We start from the raw sequence: 27214 nt of genomic DNA, 5'->3' as shown, positions 1-27214 counted from the left end.
CCTCATGTTTTATTTTTGCTAAATTGTAGGAGGAGCTTTGTGTCATTTATCTTTTTGTCTCCATTCTGTCACTTGTTAACAAACGTTTGTTTTGTGCCTGCTCAGTGCCAGGTAGTGTCTGAAGCAGCTATGTAGTGAGGAACCAGAGACCCTCTGCTTCCTGGAAGTAAACACCGAAATGAACACCAGACTGCAGCACAGACAAGGTGTAGGGAGTTGAGTCATGTCCCCCCAAAATTCCTAGCTGCCAGGAACCTCCGAATTGGCCTTATTTGGAAATAGGGTCCTGACAGGTGTCGTTAGTTAAGGATCTCGAGATGAAAGCATCCTAGACTTAGTGGGTCCTAAAACCAATAACTGGTTCTGTAGACGAAGAGGAGAGGACACAGAGACACAGGCCAGAAGGCCATGTGACACTGCGGGCAGACACGGGAGGGATGCAGCCACAAGCTGTGTGGGGCCACCAGAAGTTGGGGAGGAGGCAAGGAAGGGTTCTTCCTCAGAGCCTCCGCAGAGAGCACGGCCCTGCTGCCCTCCTGATTTCAGACTGTTAGCCTCTAGAACTGTGAGAACAGATTTGTTGATCGAGGCCAAGTTCGAGGTAATTTGTTAGGGCAGTTCTAGGAAACTAATGTACAAGATCATTTCAGATCAGTGACCAAAGGAAAATCAGGGAGGGTGATGTGGTAGGCACAAGGGCAGGGAGGGATGGTATAACTGTTTTAGAAGAGAGGGAAGCCCTCTCTGAGGAAAGGACGTTGTAGCAGAAACTTCCAGTGAAGCCTATGTGTGACCCAACCCTGAGGAAATTTCGAGGAAGGGCTCCAGGAGGAGGGAACAGGAAGTTAGAGGTCCAAGGGAAGGACTCGGACTGGTGGAGCAGACGGCAGAGTGGTAGCAGCGGAGGTCACACAGGCATCCTCTCCTGTCCTGGGTCCCAAGTTCGCTTGACTGACCAGTTATGCTCGGGCAGTTGCGCTCCTATGAGTGCTCCCCTGGGGGCCAGTTAAGCATCCAGGAGTGGACCAGTAGGCCGCTGGGGGAGGAAGACCTTCACATGTTGGTGAGCATCCGAGTGAGGAGGCACAGCCTGTGTAGGGGCTTCGTACCTGGCAGGCAGGGCTTCGGCCTGCGTGCCCTGCCGGTTCATCTGAGAGCTCACAGGTGTGCGAGGGCGGGACAGTGTCGCCCGCCTGGCGGTGGGCCCTGGGTTTATTTGCTGCTGAGCAAACTGTGGGCCCAGACCTAGAAAGGTCCTTGTGCGTGAATATGCACTTTCTTGTCTGAAATATTTTTAAGTTTCGTTCTCAAACCTGCCAGTTTTCAAAATTAAATACAGTCCGTTAATGGTATTATCAATATTTGAAAAATAACACTTGAAATAGACTCTACGTGCTCCTTGTGTTGTGAATGGCTAGTTTTTACAATTTCTGTTGCTTTGTACCATCCGCTGAAATTGTTGATTCTTACGGTCTTCATTTCTGTGGCAGAGAGAAGTGAACATAACCTTGCAAATGAGATTGTTTGCTTTGTATTTTTTATGGGATTGCTTTGGCCACAGTGCTTGAAAATTGCAATGCCCGTTCTCTTAAAGATGAGACTCCTTCATCTCAGTTACGAAGGTGCTTGAGATACCGCAGCTGTGAAGCTGTCAACAAGAGTAAACCCTTACTCTGGGGAGGTGTGCACGGAGGACCCCTGCAGTCGGTCCGACCGATACTTGTTTTGAAACGTTGAGTTTGGGTTTTCCTTGGACTCAGAATTCACATTTCCCTTCCTTCCATTACTGTGTGTACACGTGTGCATATATATACATGAGACATGCAGCTGTACCCCGCATGTAGACAGCTGCGCGCTCCTGGGTCCCGTGCCTCCTCCTGTTCATGTGAGTGGGAAGAGGGCTGACATTGACCTCCTTTAATTTTTAATCACGGAACATTTCTTAATAGGTAGGGCGAATTTATTCGACTTGATTTTGGTTTGGAAGATTGGTCAGAATTTAAAGAAACTGGAATGAGTCTGTTGTCTTTCTGTTGTGTTCATTTCTGTTATCTTTTATGCCCAATATTAACTGATTGACTAGAATGTCTAAAGATTTCATTTTTTAGATGTTAGGATTAACCATTCTGATTCTGTCAGTTTCTAAAAACTAGTTGATTTATTTGGAATTAAATCTTAAAATAAGCAAGTGCTTTAGATTTGAAAGAGTGTGTGTTCCACTACAGATCAGAACTTCCTTTTTTTGTTTTTTTTTGTTTGTTTGTTTGTTTGTTTTGCAATATACTGGTGTAAAATTTTACCCAGAGATTAAACTTCTGCTTTACCCACAAACCAAGTTAGCTCAGTTACTTATTAAGAGCGTGTTTTAGGGCCAGAAAAGAGTCTTTACATTTGCCTAGTGGCTTATCGAGCTCATTCTTCTCAATAACCCTGTGATGAAATGTCCCCGTTTGCCAGAGAAGGAGACTGAGGCTTCCCATTGAATGGTCCACCCAAGCCCATGCAGCATCAGACTCCAGGCCCAGCACTCTTTCCCCAGGGATCTCACCGTTTGGCTTTTCGGACAGATATGATTATCACAGACAGAATTTGTGCCACAGGGCCTTCAAGAAGGAAGCAATTATCCTGACCTGGGAGGCAGAATATGTCTGGTAGGGGACAATTAATTGGTTTGGCAGAACGCAGGAGTGTTCTGTGCTAAAGCTTAGAGAAATGGTATGAACAGGTGGAAAGAAGCTTGTGGGACTAGAGGAGCAAGAGGGTAAAAGATGGGCCCTCTGCAGACTGACCTGACCAGAGAGGAGGGTTGCCGTTGTACAGGATGGGGGGGGGTCCGGATGGGGGGGAATGCCGCTGGAAGGATGACCATGAACACCAGTGGAGCCAATCTCATTTAACCTGATTTCCGTAAGTGTGAAGGCATGTTTGGTGTGAATGGGAGGAAGCGATTGAGGAAGAAATCGGAGAAAGGTTACGAAGAAACCTTTCGTAAAATTGAAATCACTGGTTTCGTTTACCTGGAGACACTTAGATAAAAGGCGTGAGTACTTGAACTTGACGGTGAGGTTTCTAGTCAGGGACCTAGGAGAACTGTGCTCTGAGGGTGGAGACCCACTTAGGGAGAAGGAAGTTTCAGCTCTCGGTGCGTCTCTAAATGCTCTGTGTCTCCCTCCCTTACCCTGCAGGTTGTCTAGATGGAGGGAAAGCTCAGTCCTGTCCCGCAATTTTGTTCATGTGGTTAGGCTTCTTAAAAAATGAAACACAGTGAATTGCAGTTGCCAAATAATAATAATGGCATGTCCCGATTTAAAATATTCCTGTGACACAGTGGCCGCCGGTCCCTCAGTCACCTCATTCTGCTCTTGTTCCGCAGCCCGGAGTCCTCGGCTACTTTGAGTTCAGTGGCTCGCCCCAGCCTCCTGGTTACCTGACCTTCTTCACTTCAGCTCTGCACTCGCTAAAGAAAGGTAAGAGTGGTTCCTATCCAGACATTAGTACGTGCAGCAGATGTGTGTATATCGTTACCTTCTTCTATGTGTGTTACCCTTATGATTACATATTTTAATTGTCCCGATTCTTCTTCTCCGTATGTTTATAAAATACACTGTTTTGTGTTGTATTGGAAAACAAAACACTATGCCATCTCAAATACAGTTTTCTAAGATGTTTAGCTTTTTAAACTGTAGCTTGATCGTTCTGTGTCTGCAAATATGTATTTTATACCTGAAAATTTAATATGCCATGATCTCTTTTGTGAGTGTATAGATACAAGTTGTGGTCAGAGTTTTTAGTGGTTATGTTACCAGTTGGGTATACCATAATTTTCCTTTGGGAAGTAGTTTTACAAGTGTAAGAGTCATGTTACATAACAGCATAAGCATATATATATATATATATATATATATATATAAAATTTTGTTTTATTTTATTTATTTATACTTAACTGAATCATGAATTATTTGAGGTCCCTACTTTTTAAATGAAACATTGTGTCCTGCCCATCTTTTCATGTTGTTCCATGTTCTTCTCTGTACCAGTCATGACCTCCTGTCAGTTTTCTGTTGGATACGCTTTCATCTGCTCACTTGTCTGTGTCTTCTGTTACTGCGCTGCTCCAGGTCCCTTCCCTCGCCCCTGGACTAGACCAGTGGACCCTCAGCCGGTGTCCCCTTTTGCCCCTTCTTCCTCACATTAGGGTCTGTTCTCCCCATCCTCTAGGGTCCAGCTCTCCACCTCTCAGACCCTGATTCATCCTACAGGGTCCGCTCAGATACCACTTCTACAGTTGCCCTGATCTCAGTTGGGTATCTTATCAGTTCCCATTCATAGCACTTAACATACTTTGTATTTATGTATGAATTTATGAGATTTGTTGTGATGTCTGTCGTCTTTCTCAGACTGTGCGGTTTCTGAGCGTGGGGCCCGTGTGTCTTCCGTAAATGCTCTTCCCCCAGCATCTGGCGCATAGCAGCGTTCAGTCACTCTTTGCCAAGTGAGCGATCAGACTGATGGCTGTGTCATCTTTTCCCAGTAGATCAACCAAAAATACATAACTGTCCTTCTGTTACTGGGTATTAGATTGCTTCCATTGTTTTGCGGGGAGGAGGATTAGAGTAGTTTACTAGTACAATCAAACAATCATGACTGGCCGTTTGGAGATAGAGCCTGGTTTAGGCTTGTATAGATAGAGGATCCGCTGCGTTTGTGTTTTTCACCTTGAGGATATCGTGAGAGGAAATCAAGCTGTCACATAAGTATGTGTCTGTCCACCTGAAAGACTCTGAGTTGCCCAGATTCAGGTGACTAAGAAGACTTAAAATTTGGATTTTGAAAGCAGCATACTGCCAGCATAAAAAAGCTGAAGAAGCTGATACTCAGAAAGTTCTTAGAAATGAAACCCCCTCAGAGATCTCAAGTGAACACCGTGCGTGAAAGGCCACTCTGCACTCACTCACTCATGGACCTGATGGTAGCGTTCAAGTTCTTGAGTTGCAGAGGACACTTCGGGACGGTGGAAGGATGTTTTATCATCCAGTTAGCTTGTATTGTGTGCTAGTGATTCTTCGCAAATTACTTTTTCATTCAGAAGCTTCCAAAATATCACTTCTTTTTTGGAAGAACTTTTCCAAGTATAAGATAGTAATCTTTTCTCCCCTGTTCTTTCTTTTCTTTTTTTAAGCAAGGGAAGGTGATAAATGGGTAAAAACTATTTGGAAGAACAAAGTGAACCTCTCTGGTCAAATCCCTAATACTGACAAATCATCCCCGGCAGTTTCTTGTCAGAATAAATCTAGTCTCTGATTACCTTAACTACACTTCTTCCCTAGCTTGTGACTCTAGTGGGGTCTGGTAAAATCCTTCTGTTTATGAACTTTGCAAGAGCTGAGATTCATTCTGATTCATCATTTTTCACTTCATTTTTGTGGGTAAATTCTCACTTAAATTTAATGAAGCACTTTTAGAGGAAAAAGACAAGTGTAGAATGATGACTTTCCATACATAATATGTGCACTAAAATCTTGCTTTGAGCATCTGGTCCCCCCCCCAACTTTCCTTTCTCATACCCAGAAGTCAGACAGTATTTTACTTGTGAATAGTAGATGTTTAGTAAGAGAAACGTGTGCACACTTTTTTTTTTTTAATGTTATAGTTTGGAATGCAAATTATAGGTCAGGGTTGTGTTTAGATTTTGTGCAACAAATTGAGGCCTAAGACACATTTGCCTCACTTAACAGTGGCTTATGGAGAGCTTACCTGGAGAAGTGCTTGGTCTGTTATAGAAAGCAGATGGCCTGGTTCAGCACGACACAAGTGTTTACAAAATGCGCCTCTTTCCTTTGCCTTAATTTTTTAAAATTGTCTTAGAAATAGCCAGGACAGTCTCTGACATTTGTCTTGAAGCTAGCTGGCCTCAGTGGACAAGTCTTCTGAGAATGTACTGACGTGAAGCCTCATGTCTGGGTGTGGGGAGTGTGCTAAGGGGGTCCATGCCTGCCTCAGAAATGCGTGAGTTCAGTTCTAAGATCTGGTTCCGTGGTACTTTGTCCCTCTCAAGACTGTCTCTATGACATTTGATAACTTTTACACATTATCGTATGGAAGATTGGCTTTCTGCCTGAGGACTTAATACTGGCTGCTTTCTCTTTTTGTGGTTTTAATTCTTGCCTTTCATCTCAGTTATCTGGGTCCTTTGCCCCTTGATCGCAGTCTTGGTGCTGATTTGTCCGTTGACGGGGGCCTGCCTGTTAGGTGATACGGGCGGTGCTGCTTTGTCGTTTTTCTGTCCACTATTTGCCTAATTGTGTTACTGTCACCGTTTGTTATATAGCACTTCTGTATTTTCTTGTAGTTTAATCTGTGGTTCTTTTTCTTGATTTCTTTTCTTTTCCCCCTAAAAATCTGATCACTAATTAGTTCATTTTTTAATTTTTAAAAATTGTTTAGCACTTCATGCTACCTGGATTTCCTCTGGCTTTTTTCACATACAGAGCACAGTAGTTTTTTCCTCCCCTTCTTATTGGCTAATCAGCACCATTTACAAAATAATGCTTCCGTGTTCCCTCATCTTGATGATGCCTGGTTTTATCTCAAAATAATTTACATGTAAGTGGGATTGTTTCTATGTTTTCTTTTGGTCTAGATACCTCTTTTTGTATGAGTAAATATAATTTCATTTCTTGCTTTGTAAGTCATTACCTGGTAAAGTCTGAACTTTGCCTCCCCTAAGTCTTGTGTCCTATGGAATCCTCTTTTATTTTTTTTTTCCAATTTATTTATTTTCAGAAAAACATTATTCATTATTTTTTCACCACACCCAGTGCTCCATACAAGCCGTGCCCTCTATAATACCCACCACCTGGTACCCCAACCTCCCACCCCCCCTGGAATCCTCTTTTATATCATTTGGCTGGTTTTGGTAGCAATTGTATATAAAGGTATATATTGACTTAGAGGTGATGGATGTCTTCCTAACATTTTGCCTCCCTTTCTAGGATTGCAGCAGGATTATTCATTTATTCAGACCTTTTAATTTTTTATAATAGGCCTTACACATTCCTCATTAATGTTTGATCATTTTGAAGTGCTGAATGATTAATTGTGGGCCAGCGGTCTGTGTGTGTTTCAGGATTGGGAGGGAAACCAGTCTCTTGGAGTTCTCCCCTCTCCCCAGACTGCAAAGGATCTTTGAACCTTTCCACTTTTGATCTTGGCAGACAGACTTTCTTTTTTCCTAAAGAAAATTTGGTAGAGGGGTTAGTGTTTTTAAGTTGCTTACTGGATTTTTTTCCATCTTACGCTTATTTCATTATTTGCTATAAACGTGTTCTGGTAAAATGTTGTTATATTCCGCTGTGATTCAGTGACTTTTTTTAAAAGATTTTTTGTTTATTAGAGAGAAAGAGTGCCCTCCAGCAGGGGAAGGAGGGGGAGGGAGCCTGATGCGGGGCTCCGATCCCAGGACCCCAGGATCATGACCTGAGCTGAAGGCAGAGGCTTAACCTTCTGAGCCTCCCAGGTGCCCCTGATGTAGTGACTTTTTGAAAAGAGAAAATTTGCAACCAATTTCAGTCCTTTTTTTTCCTTTGGCCTACAGGAGGGACAGAGTGCTGGCTAGTGAGGGAAGCCGTGGTCTGGGAGATGGCACTGCCTAGTGTGCACCCTTTGTGTACCAAGGACAGGAGCTATAAACTTGAAGAAAATATTGAACTCTTCTTTGTGTGAGTTTGTGTATCTGTAAGATTGAAGGTGGTGGAGAGAAGAGTCAGTGATTATTTTATATAGCTACGTCCTCTGTACGATACTTTGTGAATAACGTAATAGTCTTCATGTCCTTAGCAGCTCAGTTAGAAAGCCGCTTGGCTGAAAGCACTTTAAGTATCATGTATGTTTCCTTAAAGAATTCTACACTAGGTATTGTATAACCTGACCAACCAGTGGACACAGGCCTCCCTTTGCTTGTACTTTCTGTTCCTGTGGCATGGTGTTCTCACTATGGAAATGACTGTATACCTTTCCCACCAGGATATGAGCTGCTTTGTTCAGATAATATTTTGATTGAGTGCCTTGAGGCCCAGGTTTTATCCTCCTGCTCCTCCAGCTTCAACACCCTGCTTGACCACTGTTGTAGCTAAAAGGTTGAATGAATGACTATAATAAAGGCACTTGACCTTGAAATTGCTCAAATGAGGGCGATTGGAGCAATGAGATGTTAAGTCGCCTTGGATTCCTTCCCACCACCACTTCTGTTGCCTGGCCTTGCTGGTTCCTCAGACCAGAGTGTAGGCGTCGCTCACGACAGGACTGCGTGGGCCCCTGCCTAATGCACTCTTCTTTCTCTGCCTTTCTGCTGGCGTTTCACTGTCCCCTGACACTGGAATCCTAATGAGCTGAACTGAAATTTACATGGTACTTAAATGTTAACTTTGAAAATACACTAAACCATTAACTAAGGATGCCATTTCTACTTCTTCTGCCACTGTTAGGAATTCCTAAACTCAGTTGACTATGGATCCTTGTGGCATTAGTTTTCTAAGGAACACCCTTTGGGAACTACAGTTGTAATGAATTTTTTATTTTATTTAAAAAAATTTTTTTTAAGATTTTATTTATTTATTTCACACACACACACACACACACACACCAGAAGGAGGCAGAGAGGCAGGCAGAGAGAAAGAGGGGGAAGCAGGCTCCCTACTGAGCAGAGAGCCGGATGTGGGGCTCAATCCCAGGACTCTGAGTCCAAGGCAGAAGATTAACCCACTGAGCCACCCACGCATCCAGTAGTGAATTTTTTAAAAGAGGAATTTATTAGTGGAAGAACCGCTAATTCCAGTCCAGAGTCGCCTACTCTGCTAGGTGGCATCCGACAGAGCTGTGCTTTCCTGGTAGAATTGAGTCCGGGTGCATACAGAGCACTGTCTTCCATATCCTTATTCATGAATAAAGCTTTTTTTCTGGAGCGCTTTTCCGTTAGCTTGTGAACTTTTATATAATATCAAGAAGTCCAGAGGGGAGGATTTTCTTATTCTGTAAGTGACAGACATTTTTAAAGGTACTGAGAAAACAGGGGACTGGTTTCTTAGTTAAGTAAGGTTCATTCTGATATTTGGTTTTTTCCCCGAGTTCCTGGATCTAACTCTTGAGAGTTTGGATCAGGCGTTGGGTTTAACAGTTCTCCGTGAATGAAGCAGGTTTCAGGATTACTTGTTTTTCTTGGATAATCACATTCATTGTCACTGTACTTGTAGAGGAAAATCTTTTCCTAGCTGTCTCTCTGAGTTCTGAGGCCCTCTGGGGACTGATTAGTACACATTAGAGTAAGTATGTTAGAAATTCCATGCTTTTTGTTCCTGTGCCCAAAACTGACTTCTTTGTGATGTTGCTGTTGTTACAGGAAGGATGTCCCCATGTTTCAGAGGAGATGTTTTTATTCCCCTTATGACTTACCTCTTAAGCCTTGTAAATGCTGCTAAAGAAGAATTAAGGCCAAAGGCACTCCCCCCACCCCTGCCCCGCACTTCAGGTTAGAGTCAGAAGCATGACTTACTTACTGATCAAACAGACATTTGAAGATCTACTGTGTGCTCCAACTTTGAATAAAACTAGTTCCCCAACAAGTAATACCACCAGATAGGATGGCAGACGTAAGCTTGCCTACAGGCAAGTCTGGGGACTGGTTTAGGCCAGGTTGTTGGAGCGTGGAAGCGGGTCATTAACATTAGATCACTGAGATCACTGACACTCAGAGGAGATGGTGCTGGCGTGGGGAGGGTTTCCCAGAAGAATGAGGTATTAGCCTTCAGGTAAATGCAAGGAACTAGAGAGAAGATAAGAGAGGGGGTGGGGAAAGCAAAACGTATGCAGGAAGCTCAGAATCAAATTTAGTCATTTATAGATATTTTGATTCCTTGAACCTGTGAATTTTAAAAATAATGCTATCTTCACTTTCTGTTTTGTGATATTTTCTACCTTTGGAGGATTGTCCTTTTTAGGGTCTCTCTGTGTGTGTGTGTGTGTCCTCTTAAGGGTTTTTGGTTTGCGCGTTTGATGTTTTTGAAGCTAAGACTCTAGGCAAAGAACCAAAAACATTAAAATCTTTAAAAACTCTCAGAGATCACCTTCTATAATAAAGTCACAAGCTTATAGTGAAACAACTCCTCACCAAACCCAGTTCTGGTCTCTACTTGGCCACTTTTTATGTAAAGCTGAGTATGGTAAGCTGATACTGGGCTGAGCCTTTCCGGGAGTCAGGCCTTTATCTGCATGATCCAGTCTTCCCTCTTCGAAGTAGAACTGTGAGTATGGCCTTGTGACTGTCTCTGGTGAGGAAACAGGCTGTGAGGAGGCTGTTAACTGGCTCGAGGTCACTGGGGTGGCTCCCCAGAAATGCCCGTGTTCTAATCACCAGAACCTATAAATATAGTACATCACATGGTTAGGGACAGTCGAGATTGCGTGACGAATTGCGTTGCTAATCAGCTGACTTTGAGAACGGGAGATCATCCTGGATTATCTGAGTGGTCCCAGCGTCATCAGGAGGATCCTTAAAATTGGAATCAAGAGGCAAAGAACAGTGTCAGAGTGACACAATTTGAGAAGGACTTGTCCAGCCCTTGCTGTCTTTGACGGTGGAGGGGACCCCAAGCCAGAGAGTGCTGGCTGCCTGTGGAGACGGATTCTCCCCAGAGGCCTCCAGAGGGAACATGCCCTATGGACACCTTGATTTTAGTCCACTGAGGCCCGTTTTGGATTTATGACCTCCAGAACTGAGAGATAAACATAGCTCTTTTTAATCTACTAAATTTGTGGTAATTTGTGACAGCAGAGGTAGCAGAGGAATGCCGTCCCATACCAGCAAATGAGGAGCTGGGATAGGAACCCAGGACCAGGTTACTCCCGTTTACTGCTGTGTTCTCCACGGATGTGGGGCAGGGAATGGCGTGGTCATTCCTGCCTCCTGGCCTTTGCCCATGATATTGCTTTAACTAGATTGCCTTTACCTAGTTAATATCCACCTCCCTAATTTTCCAGTTTATAAATATTGTGCTGTTAATATAATGTCTGGCACATTACGGATGTCAGATGGAGATTTCCACGCCACTGGTCCTTTCCTGGAGCTCCTGCTACATGAGGTGGCCATGGCCCCACTTAGCACCTAGCATTGTTTTCTCATTTCCCCCTGAACTTCATTAGTATCTTCCCCACAGGAAGTTCCCATAGGCCGGGACTGAGTCCATTAATAAGTCATTTTAGTAGCTGGTGTCCTGTGTGACCATGGTCCACCCATGACCCTTTCCAACTGGTCTTCGGGTTCTCTCTCTGGAAGATAAGGGAGCTGTACTGTAGTCGCCTCTAAAAGACACTTCAGTTTGAAAATGCACCGGCCCTTGGCTTGTTTTTGTAGGCCTGGGAGCTGAGAATTGCTTTTATATTTGTTAAGGGTTGCTTGCAAGAAAAAAAAAAAAAGAGCGTGTTACCTTTGTGCTAGACCTTAAGAACAGCCTTAAATGGGGATGCAGGAGGGATTTGTAAACGGATGGGTTTCTTTGCTGAAGTCTTTCCTTCCGTGAAGGTGTAAAAACAAAAAAAATTTTCATTGAAATACACACAAGAGAAGTACTTGACCATTTTCATACTGTGCTTTGGTGAAATGGCGGGGAGTGTGAAGGATTTACAGTCGTGTTGGTGTAATGACCGTGCATGGTTAGCTCTGTGGTTTGTGTTCCCCTAAAATGATGTATTTGGAACTACATTTCTCTCTTCCCTGATTGACAAGAAATTAAAAGTCCTAGTGAAGGAATTCTGTGTTTCCTTAGCATTTAGCAGTGTTGTGGCCGGGACCAGAATGTGCATGTTGTCTCTGTGGTGCCCAAATGCCAGAAAAGTTTCTGGATAATTGCTTTGTGCTTTATATTAAGAATTTTGAAAATACACAAACCTCAGAGTCACAGTTCTGGTAACAAAATGCAAGTAATTGCTATAGTTCATGTGTTGGAAACAGACGTTTCTGTGGTCTGTTATGTTTCTTTGAAGGTTTTTTTTATCTGGGTGAATGTATTTAGTATTGGAAATGTGGGAAGTCATCCAGTAAAGAATTCGAATCACTGCTAATGCTAAGTAACATGGGAGGGGGTGGTTACCCTTTTTGTGTAATCGTGTTGTTTCCCTTCTTCTGCCTTGTCTAAAACTTAGGAAAGAAGAGTGGGAAAGCAGAAGTTCGTGAAAATGGCAGAGTATAGAGTAGAATGAGGATTGTTTTCAGGAGGGTGCCACGATGCAGGTTTGCTTTTTGGAAATGTCACTACTTCCCAGGGTAAAGAAGTGAAAGACGTTTTCCCAGGGCGTCCGGGGCTTCTTAGCCATGCTGATTAGAAGCCACATGACTTAACCCAGTGGTATTTAGTTTTGAAGTATCATGCTTTTTATTAGCAGTTCTCTTCATGAGTATTTTTCTTTTTCTTTTCTTTCTTTTTTTTTTTTTAAAGATTTTATTTATTTGACAGAGAGAGATCACAAGCAGGCAGAGGCAGGCAGAGAGAGAGGAGGAAGCAGGCTCCCTGCTGAGCAGAGAGCCCGATGCGGGGCTCGATCCCAGGACCCTGAGATCATGACCTGAGCCGAAGGCAGCAGCTTAACCCACTGAGCCACCCAGGCACCCCATGAGTATTTTTCTTGACCTGATACTCCATTTTGTTCCCTAGTCTTTGAGAGATTAGCTCACACGGATGTCTCCTGGCTAGCACTTGGCTAGTTCTGTTATAAAAATTTCCACACTGCTCAGCTGCACCATTTCTCCTCATTCTTTCAGTATATCCTTGGCTGTCTTACTTTGCAGAATACCAAGTGCTGTTAGCTTCAGGCCTCTGAGAGAGAATTAATTTCGGAAGCTCAGCAGTTTATACTTAGAGGCACAAGGTCTAGGGACCCACCTTTTCCTTTCTGAAGGAGAGGAGGCGACACACTTTTTTGTTTTTTATAGGTTTTATTTATTTATTTGACAGAGAGAGACAACAGTGAGAGAGGAAACAAGCATGGGGAGTGGGAGAGGGAGAAGCAGGCTCCCCACAGAGCAGAGCACCTGATGTGGGACTCGATCCCAGGACCCTGGGATCAGGACCTAAGCCAAAGGCAGATGCTTAAGGACTGAGCCACCCAGGCACACCCCCCCACACACATTAACAGTGCTTATTAGCTATATGTTGCTGGTGGCTACCATATAGGATTGTGCAGCTACTGACATAGGCTTCATTATCCAAGTGTTCCAGGGTAAAGCAATTTTTTCTTGAGCTACTGAGTCTCCTGCACACACATCCCTGAGTTAAATGGTTTAAGATTGTGTTCCTGGTTATATGTTAGGTGGTGAGTGTGAGTTGTGGAATTTTGCTTCAGGCAAATTTATTATTTTTATTATTATCATTATTATTGGGTATTTTGGTTTTTTTGTTTTGTTTTGTTTTGGAGAGGGGGAGAGCAGGGGAGAGTGTGTGCGCACATGTGCAATCCAGGTCAGGGGGAGGGGCAGAGGGAGAGACTGATTCTTTTTTTTTTTTTTTAAAGATTTTATTTATTTATTTGACATCCAGAGAGAGATCACAAGTAGGCAGAGAGGCAGGCAGAGAGAGAGGGGGAAACAGGCAGGCTCTCTGCTGAGCAGAGAGCCCGAAGCAGGACTCAGTCCCACGATAGGTCATGACCTGAGCCCAAGGCAGAGGCTTAACCCATTGAGCCACCCAGGCGCCTGGAGAGACAGATTTTTAAGCAGACTCCATGCTGAGTGTGGAACCCCACTCAGGGCTCCATCTCTTCACCTCATCCTAAATCGAGAGTTAGACACTCAGCCTCCCAGGCGCCCTACAGTTGAAAATCTGTTCTCCTTCCTAACCAAAGAAACTATTGTTACTCTTTCTGGAACGTTTGAGAATGTTAACATTTTGCCTCCCAGAGGTAGTTGATATTGCCTTAGTATGTGTGTGTTTTATACCTCAACAGTAAACTGAAGTCTTGATGTTAAAAATTAAGTTTAAGCAAAATAAAATAGTCTGATACTAAAATGTTAAGCAAAAGCCCCAGAAGAAAAATCTTGATGTGAGCCAGAAAGAGAGCCAGATGCATCTGAGTAGAAACCAGATGGAATTTCAGATTCTTCCATCCTGGTTGCGCCTTTGGTGGTTGCAACGAGGTGAACAGCGACGGTGCTGTACGGACAGTCAACAGAAGCTCTGTTACCTAGGGGGAGTGTGGGAAGCAGGGGTGGAGCTTTTGGTTAGTGGTGGAGAAGAACCTCACTCTCAAAGACAGCCAGGGGTGAACTATGCATTAGTACAGAAAGTAGATAAGATTAAGATCAGAGCAAGCATCTTTGTTATTCAGAGCACCCAAGTAGCGACACTCTGCTGTGATGCCGGGATTCCCTGCGGACATAGATGGTGGCCACATATGTGGGGGACTGCCATGTTGCGGAGGCACCCAGGTCCCAGGGCTCAGCACTTTTTCCAGCAAATGGCCAATACGCCAGTGTTCATGCTGTGCTCAACTCGCCTTCGTTAGTTTCCCGTCCTCCCAGCTACAGAAACTGGTTATAACCGCTGCCTTTCCCCTGACGTTCTCTCCTGGTCTTGGTGCATTAGGCAGCGGTCTTTGTAACTCTTTTCACTGGATGGTTAATAGACACTTGTAACTGGCCAGTTACCTGGCTAACAAGAGTTTATTGAGATTTAAAAAAAAAAAATTAATTGAACAGGATCATATATGTCGTTGTTGGACCTTATTTTGGTGGGGAAGGGGGGAAAGGCATTATTCTAAATTTATTTTAATTTTTATTTAGTTTTTTTTTTTAAGATTTTTATTTATCAGAGAGAAGAGAGAGCGAGAGCACAGAAATAGGGGCAGCAGCAGGCAGAGGGAGAAGCAGGCTCCCTGCTGAGCAAGGGGCCCAGTGTGGGACCCAATCCCAGGACTCGGGGATCACGACCGAGCTGAAGGCAGATGTTTAGCTGACTGAGCCACCCAGTCGTCCCCCAAATTTATTTTTAATTCAACAAATTCAAAGTCCTTAATTAAAATGTTGAAGCTTTATTACTTTTAGGATTAAATTATTCATTTTAGAAATGGCAGAGACCCCTACTGTAGAAAGCCTTGGAGCCCCGCTTAACAGAGAATGTTCTGGATGTGGAGGTGAGAGGTGTTATTTTTTGTGTCTTTCTTATAGTATAAACTTCCTCTGCTAATTCAAGTACCCCTTGTACACATGACAGTGCAGATTTAGGTGGCTTCTTCTAGCGAGATTTCCGCTACATGCAGGAACTTAAAATAGATGTGTGAATTTCGTAGATATCTCTGTATGTGAAAAGTAAAGTTTTAAAATTGTGATGTGTTTGGGCATGTTTGAATCCACTGTGTGCAGCAGGCTGTCCGTTCTTAATGTAGTTAAACAGGTTTTTGAACGGGCCCTTTCAACTTTTGGATCAGCCTGTCACTTTTTATTTTCTGCTCTGCTAAGTCATGTTGGTGACATTGGCCAACTGTCAAATGCATTTCCTCACTGGCTGCTTTTCCTTCTCCTCCTCTCTTTTTAGCGGTGGCCGTCCACCAAGATTCAGCCTTCTTCTGGAGAGTGGTGCCTTCAAACCCTCTCTTACATCCTGCTTTTTTTTTCTGACAACTTTGGGATCTGAACTTACATGTTATACCATTTTTTAAAATTCAAAATTTGAGCTAATTTTATACTTGTAGAAAAGTTGCAGAAATAGGACAGGGATTTCCTCCGTTTTCTTCCTTCACCTCACTTCCCCCAGTGTTAAGATGTTATGTAACCACCCATTTGTGACGGTACTTTGGTCAAAACTAAGACATTACCATCCGTACAGTATCATTAACTGAACCACAGGCCTTGTTTGAATTTTGCCAGTGTCTTCACTAATGTGTTTCTTTTCTGTTCCAATCTGGGATCCCACATCACATATAGTTCTTTTTTTTTCCCTCCTTAGTCTCCTCCGACTGGTGACAGCTCCGTAGTCTTCCCATGTTTTGCGTGACCTTGACATTTTGCAGGAAGGCTGGTCATTGTTCACTTTGTTTCTTAAAGAGCTCCAGCTTTTGCCATTAGGAGTGTCTTGGGTCGGCTCCTATATCCTTTGAAGATGCTCCGTCCTTTATTGTGACACTGAGGTGTGCCCGTCTCCTTTTGTACTTCCCTTGCTTGCCCCACCTCTGGAATCAGCCTCTTCTCCAGGGAGCCCTGGTTTCTTTTATGGAGGAAAGGCATGTAGAAGCCACGATCAGGGTGCTGGGTGTGCTGGTTGGTGTCAGGTGTTATGACTTGTAGGCCCTTTGAGCAGGTAGAGCCAGGACGTGTATGTATTTACACCCACACGTAGACATAGGTGAGTAGCTGTCTTTCTGTTATCTGTGTGTGTGTGTGTGTGTGTGCGTGAGTGCGTGAAAAGCCCTAAGTTTATATTAATTTCCTCTGATTCCAGTCTAACACCAGCATGTAGCTTTCCTCTCGTAATGTGTAACTTTTTCCACCCAGCCCTGAGAATCTGGCTCTCATTGTCCTTAGTTTTACTATACTCAGTCAAGATACTGTTCCAGTTACTCAGCTCTTTCTCCGCACCCCTCCAGCCCTCCTCTGTGGTGCGACAGTGAAGCTTGTTTGTTAATGCTTGTGTTCCACATTAGGCTCCCCCACATCTTGGTTGGTTTAATGATTTTGGTTTGTGAGTTTGTGATGGATGTGAAACATCACTGAAGCTCTGGGAGCCTCCATAGGAAAAGGTGTCCCCGGAGGAGAGTCAGAGTCAGGCTGCCTCACCCCTGTTCTCCCGACCCCATTTCCTCTCCTTTCCCATCTTTGCCCCTGCCCCCCATGTGTAGCCAGTCTCTGTTGTTTCTAGCTTATCCTCCCTGTGTTTCTTTGGTTTTGTGTCCATTAAACTAGTCGGATTTGAATGAAAGGTGGTGTCGGGGGTCCCCACACTGCGCCCTCCCTGCTGGCCGCTCCTCCGAGAGCAAGGTGACACCCCTGCTGCAGAGTGGGGCTCGGAGGATGAAGCTGGGAGCTTGGTGTGTTCTGTACCTTCATAGTTTATATTTGGGCTACTTGGACATCTAAACTGTAACCAGTATCTTATTTAACATCTAATAAAACAGAATGGAGCTAAGAAAGAAGGTACGGTTTCCTACACAATCTTATCCACTTGCCTCTAATACTAGATATTTAATCAGTTTTTAGCTACACATACTATATCTGCTCCTTGAGGGAAAGACTTAAGGATAAGGTCACTTTTGATCTCTATCCCCCACACAAAACTATTTTTATTATCCTTTCAGGGTCCTTATACTCTTTTTGAAACATACATGCCTGTAGGAAAAAAGTGTATGTTGTTTTATAAGATGTGAGTTGTTTTTCTTTTTTTTTTTTTAACATAAAAATATACACTTTACCTTTCTTTAGTTTGCTTTTCCCTTCACATGTGTCAGGGAAAATGTTCATGTCAAATAGTCGCCCCACTCCACTGTTTTGAACACCTGCAGAGTGTTTCTTGGTGACTGCCCATACAGGTGACCTTGGGCACACAGGCACGGACTCGCGGTGGGGTTTGGGGCCGCAGCCTCTGCCCCCGTCTCACTGTGAGCGTGCAACCCCTTGCTCCCCTGAGTGGCTGCCATTTTACGTGTCCCACCAGCGTCACATCAGAGTGGCCTTTCTCTGCTGGTCACCTATAGTTGGTATTTCCTGTGTCTCAAATTTGGGGCAGTTTGAGGTAAAGAGAGGTACTTGTTTTAATTTGCTTTCTTCTGAAATAGGGTGGTTGGTGTGTTTTCATGTAATTATTAGCCTTTTACTTTCTGTCTGTGGTTTGCGCATTTTTAACTGCTTTTTTTTTTCTTATTAATTTTTGTGAGTTCTTTGCACATTTTAGGTTCATTCATTTAACCAATATTTATTGATCTCTTAGATGCCTGGCCACTGTGATAGGGGCTGGGGTAGTAGCAATAAATAAGGTTTCTAACATCACAGAAGTTAAGAGGACGTTGGACCAAAGAAAATTAAAGTAAATCAACAAGATTATGTAGATATTAATAAGTGCTGTTAAAAAATAGAGTAAAGGTAGAGAGAGTGCTTGAGCAGAGAGGATGCCCCAGTTTCCCCTTATGGACTTGTCCTCGTAGTATTTGCCTTAAGGTGGGGTGGTCAGGGAAGGCTTCTTGGAGAAGGTGGGGCTGGAGCTGAGGTCTGAATGGTGAGGAGCCAGCGGTGGAAGTGTCCAGACAGAACAACATACCCCTAGGTGAGGCAAATGAGAAGGGGCACGGGGTCACAGGAGATGAGGTCACATCATCACAGGCAGATACAGTGTGCGGGGCTGTCAGGGTTGTTACTCAGGAGGATATGTGAGGTCTATTCCTGGAGGAGGGTTCTCCAGCTCCTCCTTTTCTGCCTAGGCTAGGTGACCAAAAAGAGCTTTGCTCTGGGGATTTGTGCATCAAGATTTGATCATTGCATTTTGTGGTTGTTTTAAGGCATAGGCTTTTTCTTTAATAAAGGCAAATTTTCTGTTTCAGATTACCTAGGAACAATACGATTTGGGGTTATCACAAATAAACATCTTGCGAAACTGGTATCCTTAGTACAATCTGGAAGTGTGTATTTACATAGACATTTCAACACATCACTTGTAAGTATTTTGAAATCACATTTATATTAGTGCAGTGGTTCTTAACCTTGTTTAGGTCATGGACTTCTTTGAGAATTGGATAAGATCTATGGGCACTCTCCCTAGGAAAGTGTATGTGATTTTATATGCAAACCGAGAGTTCCTGCAGCCCCACACTCGAGCCCGCGTCCCCGTGTGCAAACCCATGCATCAGCGGGCTCTCAGATGTAACATCCAGCGATTCTGTTTTTATTCTTCGACTTTGGTGCAGCCTTGTTTGTTTTCCTCCTCGGATGAAATCGCAGGATGATTCTGTTGGAGAATTGTTACTCTGGGCATAATGTTCTCAGAGGTGAAACTTCCATTAGGCGATGTTCTTCGTTCATCTGTTCCATTCATCAGGAGTAATCATGTGGTATGCTCTTCTCCTTAGCTGATGAAACGGATTTTGAGGTTCTTGTTAAGTCACAGTGAGAAGCTGATGGCTTCTTGCCCCAGAGACCCTTGGTTTTCCATGGTCTTTGCTCCCTGATTTCATTTGCTTTCGGTGAAGCAGCCCCAGCTCAGCTCTTTCTGAGCAGCTGACCTGTGCCCCGTGTAGCCCTTTGCCTCTGCTGTATTGCTGCTGCTTCGGTCCTGTCACAGAGTTTATTTTTTTAAGTATATTCTGTCTCCGATGTCCGTGACAGTGTGTGTGACTTACCGGTTTAGTGAAGACCGGGATCTGTGTAGCCGTGTACCCAGCCCGCTGAACCTGGGCTCCCCTTGACTAGACGTGCAAGTCTCATGCCTGTGGGAGGACTGGTAGTCCCTCTCCGGGGCACCACTTTGGTTCCCGGTCCCCCTGGCTTCTGCAAATCCCTAGGAGCCCAGATGCTATGCTGTATTTCATGTCATTTGTACTCCAGCAGTCAGATGTATTTTTGTGATTTCCAAATAGAAATGTGTTTATGATGTCTGAGTTTGTTTTTTCAAACTCCTGCCGTCCCCACTTTGAGAGTCACTGCTTCGCTGGTTTCTCTGCCACCCGCCCATCCTCCTCGTGCCCCTGAGCTGCTTCTTACTTCTCTCCTTTCGCTGTTGGTCTTTTTCCTCCATCCTCCTCCTATAGCATGCTGCACAACCAACATACATCATATGGGTTTAGAGGGGAGGGCACTGAGGAAGGAGCACAAAACAGAGAGAAGCTGGGGCTGTGGGAATGGCCCTGGCAGACGCACTGGGCTTACTGCTTCAGGTGTGTAGTTCTGAAGGTTGGTGGTTGATTTAGCAGAATTCCTTTTAATAGTTTTTTTTTTTTAAGATTTTATTTATTTGACACAGAGAGAGAGATCACAGGTGGACAGAGAGGCAGGCAGAGAGAGGGGAAAGCAGGCTCCCTGTTGAGCAGAGAGCCCGATGGGGGGCTCAATCCCAGGACCCTGAGATCGTGATCTGAGCCCAAGGCAGAGACTTAACCCACTGAGCCACCCAGGTGCCCCAGAATTCCTTTTATCAAATGAAATACTACTGGGATTCCAGTATTTTAACAAATAAAATCGGTGGACATCCTTGTCACGAGGCAGTTTAATTCTCAGTTTTGGAGAGTATAAAAGATCTCATTTTGTGGAGCCCTCCAAAGCACTTTTTTTGGGGAGTTTCATTTGAAACCCAGTGAGCCATATTGGAATTTCCAAACATAATTTTATGTTGACTTACTTTATTTTTTTTTTTTATTTTTATTTTTTTTTACTTTATGTTGACTTACTTTAAACAGAGCACAAAATCTACGTGTCTCTTTGCTTCATTCCATACACGTAAGGGTGATCTGTGGCTTTGTACAGGTTCTAGGTCATGCGTGGATTCATTCAAGTATTTGTTGAGTTCTGCTGTGTGCCAGGTGTTCTTCTAGTCACTGGGGTACAGGTGGCTGGAAGATGCAGATACAAAGCTCTGCCCTAAGGAGTATCATCTCCCACCATTAAGAGCCAAGTTTTGAGGAACCAGCGTAAAAATCTAAATTATCCTCAACTTTATAACTTCCATTCCCTTGAGTATTCACTGATCCTTTTACAATAATTCTTTTGTAAGAACCCAGTAAAATGTAATAGCTCCCCTTGGCCAGGGTGGAAGAGGCCACTGTTGCCAGCAGCAGATCGGGAGAGTTCCCCCTTGGTTGAGGCGTCTGCTGAAGGGAGCTGGAGGGCTCTGTGACCTGAGAGTCGCCCCTCTGAGCTGCCCGTGCTCTTTGCAGCCACTTAGGAGGAAACGCTGACTGGAGGAGCCGGGGCAGGTCACGGCCTGGAGTCGTCTTGTGTGCACCTGGGCGGCGGTGGGGTGGTCGGGGCCTCTTGAGCCTGCCCTGCCTTCAGCCCTCCCTGTGTTGTCCTCCGCAGGTCTTTCCCAGGGAGGCGGTCAGCTACACCGCAGAGAACATCCATAAGTGGGCCTTAGAAAATCGAGAGGCGCTCCTCCGATGGCTGCGGCCACACGGCGGCAAGAGCCTCCTGCTGAACAATGAACTGAAGAAGGGGCCTGCGCTTCTTGTGTTTGTACCTTTCAATCCTTTAGCCGAAAGCCACCCTTTAATAGATGAGGTAAGAGTCCTGATGTTAAAAGCTATCTCCTAGGGAGCAGGTAAACCTCATGAACTTGGATGTCTCACTGCACGTTCAGAGTGATTTCCACCAGGATCCAAGAGCCTGCGAGGAGTGGCAGCTGCCTTTCTGTGGCGTTACTCCTTCTCCCATAAATGGGCAGGAGAAGAGTGTGTGCCGCAGATGGGACCCACTGCCGCCTCGCTGGCCACATTGACTGACAGCTGCTCGGGTCTGGGGGAGTTGGCGCGAACAGGCATGACCAGCCTGCGCCTCCCCAGGGTAGGACCAGATGTCTCTCGTCCCGCCATGACCCACTGGGGGAGTGGGATAGAGGGGATGGAGAGCAGCACAGGCAGGGTTCAGTGTGGCCTTGGAGACGCCGTTGTCCGGTGGGGGTGCCTGATGGCAAGCCCTGGCTGTGCTCAACCCGGCAGCCAGGGAACAACAGTGGGGATATTGGGCTCCCCTGTTTCTCTAAGCCTTTCCCGTGGTGAAGATAAGCAGAGCGGTGTCCAGAGACAGAGCTGTCAGGAGTCTGCCCCTCCCTCCTGCTTTTCCCTGTGCACTACTCTCTCCGGGTGTGAGTTTGTTTTATATGCGGATCATTTGGAGGCACTTAGAGTAATAACAATTACCAGCGTGTGCCTGGGATTGCTAAATTGGATTTACTGGGGGGTTTTATTTTTTGCTTCCCTCAAGGATCCCTTAATGGGCCCAAACCAATTTCGGACAGCCATTGTAACACTGGCCCGGCTAACCAGACGCGGCCTCTCCCCGGGCCTCTCTGCGTCAGCCTGGTGGTCTGCCTGGAGGCGACAGGGGCTCAGGGATCTTGCCCAGCCAGGCCCCTGACTTTGATACTCCGGAGCCTCATTGTGAAAGTTGTTATCCCTGCTGCTACCCTGGCTTCGAGGAAGAAAGGAGAGAAATGAAATGGCTTTTGTTTCTTTTTCTCTGATTAGTGAGGACTTGAAGTAATAAGACTTATTTCCTGAAGAAAATCGTCACTACGCAAATATTTTATGAATTAAGACACTCTCCAAATTTCCTAGGCTTTTACTGCATCTACTCTTAAGGGCCTTAAGGCTCTTTGTAGGAAAGGTGGGGTTTTCATCCAAGGCACAGCTATAGTTTGGGGTTTTTACTTTGACTTTTAAAATTTCTTTGTGGAGAATTCTGTCTTGTCTAATTTGGGCAAGTCAGGGACCTGGGTGGGGTAGTGTTTTGTGACTGGAGCCCAGTTCCCCTGTTTGGGGGGTTGTTGGATTTGGGCCTCTGGCAGGAGGACGCTAGCTTTCTGCCTTTTTCCCTGGCTTAGCATCTCCTCTGCCCTAACCCTTCCATCTCTTCTTTTTTTTTTGTTAAATCACTTTGTTCCTGTATCTCCTTTCCTCTGAGCTCAGAGTGTCACTGCAAGATGAGTGGATTTCCCTAACCTCGCTGTGTGATTGAGATTGTTGAAAACCAGATGGCATCTCAGCAGATTATGAATTACGTAGCCAAGTAAAGTGTTCTGTGCAGTACATTTCCCTCTTCCTTTGAGATCATTTTAGCAAGTGTTTATGGAGCACTGTGTCAGGGAGCTGTGGGTGAGAAAGATGGAGAAGACGCAGCCTTACTTTCACGGTCTCAGAGGCTTGTTCAGGAGGGCGGCAGCGGCTTGCTTTTAATTAATGCAGGGTGGAGGACGGTCAGCCCCAGGCCCCGCTCAGGAGGAATTGAAGGAGAGAGGGCTGTGTCCCAGAAAGCTAAGGGCAGCCAGGGGCGAGATTAGGAGAGGCTGTGGGCAGGGCAGGTGTGGGGGACAGACTTTCAGGGTGGCCAGGATGTGGATGAGTTGAGGGAAACATAAGGGAAGGCACAGCCTGAGCAGAGGCACAGCAGTGGCGAGGTTCCTGCAAGTTCGGGGTTAGGAAGTAGTGTGGGTTGCATGGCCCCCAGAGGGGCAGCCTGGAGAAGACCCAGATTAGAAGCCTGAACAGGAGAGGCGGTTGCGTGTGACTTTGAGGACTTCAGGGTTAATCGTGGCTAGCACAGTCACACTGACAGAGGAGAGATGTCAGCTGAGCTGTGTGTTCCCATGATTCACGTTTTCCAGGCAGCACTGCTCCAGGAGTGTGGGAAGTAGTAAAGTCTGGAACTTGGGCGCTGGTGGGGATGGGAAGTGGGGTGTGTGAGCAGAGAGGTAAGGAAACCCTCAGGCTTGGGTCGCCTGAACACCGCACCTGGACATTCCCAGGCTGGGTTCTGAACTCATCAGCTCCTCAACCACAGGAGAGTTTATGCTTTAAGCCTCCAGGTGGGAGGCCCACTGGGGCAGGCGGTTGAGGAAGCCGACATGGTGGAGAGAGGTCAGCGTCACTGAGGTTATTAGCACTGGAGCTTGCCAGGCAGTGGGTTTTGAGGCAGCCATAGTGGGGAGTGTGGCGGGGACCAACCAGAGGACAGCTGTGTGCAGGCTCCACTGTGAGCCCCGGTCTGGGCCCAGCAGCTGCTGACACACACGCACGCCCCCCACCCACGGGAGACCACAGCATCAGGCCACTGACCCCTGTGTCTCTGCAGAGCTGCTCCCTGCGGCCAGTGAGGAGTCCGTGTGCCTCTCGCAGCGCGGCTGTGAGGCGCTCACGGTGTGCGAGCCTCGTGGGCAAAGTCATGGTTGTCTTGTTCAGACTTATAAATTTGTCTGATGAAAGAAGATGGAAGAAAGCATTTATAGCACATTTAAAATTATGTGCCAATTTTTCCTTATTAGTTCCTGGGAGATGAAGTATGGCCTCAGGCGATTCACATGTGAAGATGGAACTGGACTCGCCTTTCCACAACTGCCCAGTGTGTGGAAGAGGCATAAAAGTAAAAACCAGTTCAGTTTATAGGAGAAAGATAAGAATTCCTTTCATTTTAAGAGCATTACTCTATACAAAATAGTTTCTTCAATTAAAAATATCCTTTATATGGCTTCTTTGCTTATGAGCAATGTTGTGAAAAGAGCTGAGAAGACCTTTTAAGGACTCCTGCTGCTGTAAATATACTCCTGCTTGGACTTTTTGTAAAAAAAAAATTGCATAAATACTTGAATTTTTGTGGGATTTTTTTTTTGGGGGGGCAGGGGGCACGGGTGGGAATGGTAATCCATGGTGTCTTCGGGTGTCAGGCAGTGGCCAGATGGGGCCAGAGGGCCGCTGGGCTCCTGTGAATCATACAGGCTTGACCTTGTGAGTGTGGTGTGCTGTCAGACCCTTAGCCACAAAGGCCTGAGATGTTTTTGTGGTGGGGGGTGGGGGGGGAGGAAAGAAAATGAAACACTGGTTTATCTTCTTAAGTGGTCTTTTTTTATGCCTGAGAACTATTCCGTTCATTTTTCTGTACAAAGGCATATGTTTTGAATTAACAATCTCTGTGAATACCATATATAGAATTGGGATTTTTTTTTAATTGGAAAAGTACTCATTAAATGGCTTTGCGCGCACGCATGCGTACACACACACACAGACTTTCATGAAACAAAATCCCGAGTGATTTAACACCTTTTAAATAAGTGGCAAGATTTGATCCAAGTTAGCACGTGATTCTGTTTTAGAGAGTAGATGGAGTAAATGCCTTTGGATTATAATGACTTGCTTGTTTTTCTTATGGACCTGGGGAGGGTAGTAAAAGGTGTTCAGTTTGGAAACAGAATGAAATGTGAATCTCATCAGGCTGATACTGACCTGAGGGGAAAGCTGTTACTCTCCCTAGGATGTGGGGATGTGTATGTTACCCCGAGATGCCATTCATTCCCCATATCTTGGGCATTTGTTCTGTCCCTGGCTCTGGGGAGAACAGGAGAAATCCAGCAGGGTCCTAACCCATGAGGGTCTCTAAGCTTGCTGGGGGGAGGGCTGTCTCAGCAGACACTTGTGAGACTGTGGGAAGGGCTTGGGGGCCTTGAAGATACAGAGCAGAGCTCCCAGGTGAGGTAGGGTGCAGGGGCATTAGCTCTCCTGAAGCAGCCACCCTGCTGCTGGGCCTGGGGGCAGTACTGAGGTGTGTCGGATGGAGGAGGTCCTGGCCAGGCCTGCTCTAAAGAGGGTGGGACGACACCGGAAAGGCAGATGCAGGCGACTGTGTCAAGTTGTATCATCCGGGTAGTAGGGAGCCATTGAATGTCATTCGGCAGAAGAGTGCTGTGCTTAGGGTGGTAATTTTATTTTATTTTATTTTATTTTTTAAAGGTTTTATTTATTTATTTGACAGGCAGAGATCACAAGTAGACAGAGAGGCAGGCAAAGGGTGGAGGAAGCAGGATCCCTCCTTCCCGATGCAGGGCTCTATCCGAGGACGCTGGGATCATGACCTGAGCCGAAGGCAGAGGCTCAACCCACTGAGCCACCCAGGCGCCCCTAGGGTGGTAATTTTAAAATCAGTAGTGACAGTGTGGAGGCCAAGCAAGCAGGGGAGAGCATGCTGTGGTGTTCTGTGACAACTGAAGGCCTGAACTGAGGCCGTGGGGACTCGAAGGAAGGGGCGGGCTTTGTTGCTGAAGTCCAAGGTGGTGGGCTTGAGGGATAGCCGTTCCCACTCTGTGATGCTGATTTCTCCGGGGGAGGGGGATGTGATGGGGGAGGGCAGGATGGATGAGTGTGGTTTGGAGCAGGTTGAATTTGAAGCCTCCTGTGAGGTGGGTGTTTATTTGGAAACAGGATTGCTTGAAATACTGTGACCTACTCATTAGGTGTTTGGGACGTGTTCAGACCGTTAGTGAGGGTGAAGAAAGAAGACATCATCCCTGTGGGAGAGTTACAAAGCCCTGAAGGCAAATGCACTCACCTGGGAGCTGAGATTTAAAATGTGTCTCTGGCCCCTCAGCCTCGAGGTACGTCGCAGGGGGAGCTTGGCTCTTGTCTCGTGGTGGATGGAGACGTCTGCCTCTGAGGCCCCCTCCTGCTCTACACAGTTGGCTCACTATTAAGAGAGTGACATGTTCTGAAAGATAATCCAAGCCTCTTCCTGAATAGCTCGTGGTGTACTGGTTTCCTCTTGGATGCAGGGAGAGGAAGAGCCGGCCGGAGCTTCTTGTGAATCAGACCAAGGGGCTCTCCGGACCCATCGGCCGCGGGTCTCTCCTTCCGCCATGGCTGCGCGTCTCATGGCTCTGCCCTGTGTTTCAGATCACCGAAGTGGCCTTGGAGTACAGCAACTGTCATGGGGACCAGGTGGTGGAGCGGCTTCTTCAGCACCTGCGGCGAGTGGACGGCCCGGTGTTCAGGCCGCTGGCGCCTGAGCCCCCCGCGCAGCTGCCGGAGCCACCGCTGATCACGGCGTCCCCCTGCTGTAACACCGTGGTGCTGCCCCACTGGCACTCCGTCTCCAGGACCCACAACGTCTGTGAGCTGTGTGTCAATCAGACCACGGGAGGCGTCCGGCCCAGCTCGGTGGGCATGCCGCAGTGCAGCTTTTTCGAGATGGCGGCAGCTCTGGATTCTTTCTACCTCAAGGAGCAGACCTTTTATCACGTGGCGTCGGGCAGCATCGAGTGCAGCAATTTTCTGAGTTCCTACAGCCCCTTCAGCTACTACACTGCATGTTGCAGGACTATAAACAGGGCCGTGACGGGCTTCATTGATGCTGGACACAGTGTCTTTGAAACCCCGACCATCGCGCTTTCTTCCCTCGAGAAGAAATGTGAGGCCGACCCCCCAGGCTCCGTTCCTCACATTGAGGAGAACAGGTATCTCTTTCCTGAAGTGGACGTGAGTAGCACAGACTTCACAGGCCTGAGCTGCAGAACAAACAAGACCCTGAACATCTACCTTTTGGATTCAAATTTATTTTGGTTATATGCAGAGAGGCTGGGGGCTCCGAGCGCCACTCGGGTGAAGGAGTTTGCCGCAATTGTTGATGTGAAAGAAGAGTCTCACTATATCTTGGATCCAAAACAAGCCCTTAGGAAGCTCACCCTAGGTACTGTGGGCAGTTTCCTTCCCCAAACATAAC

The 27214-nt window shown here is 45.9% G+C and overlaps 1 protein-coding gene across 2 annotated transcripts in view; it reads left to right on the top strand.

The window, feature by feature from the left end:
* TXNDC11 (thioredoxin domain containing 11) overlaps nt 1-27214 on the top strand; it is a 59362-nt gene that overhangs the window by 20328 nt on the left and 11820 nt on the right. For both annotated transcript variants that reach the window (XM_044233399.1, XM_044233400.1), the window contains 4 exons: nt 3374-3467; nt 18568-18680; nt 21035-21235; nt 26389-27181. In XM_044233399.1, the coding sequence (XP_044089334.1) occupies nt 3374-3467; nt 18568-18680; nt 21035-21235; nt 26389-27181 (1201 nt within the window). The remainder of the gene's footprint in view (nt 1-3373; nt 3468-18567; nt 18681-21034; nt 21236-26388; nt 27182-27214) is intronic.

Source organism: Neovison vison, chromosome 14 (genome assembly GCF_020171115.1).
Source record: "Neovison vison isolate M4711 chromosome 14, ASM_NN_V1, whole genome shotgun sequence".
Taxonomy (NCBI): domain Eukaryota; kingdom Metazoa; phylum Chordata; class Mammalia; order Carnivora; family Mustelidae; genus Neogale; species Neogale vison.
The sequence above is the reverse complement of the archived record's forward strand: the minus strand, read 5'-3'. Positions and strand labels throughout refer to the sequence as shown.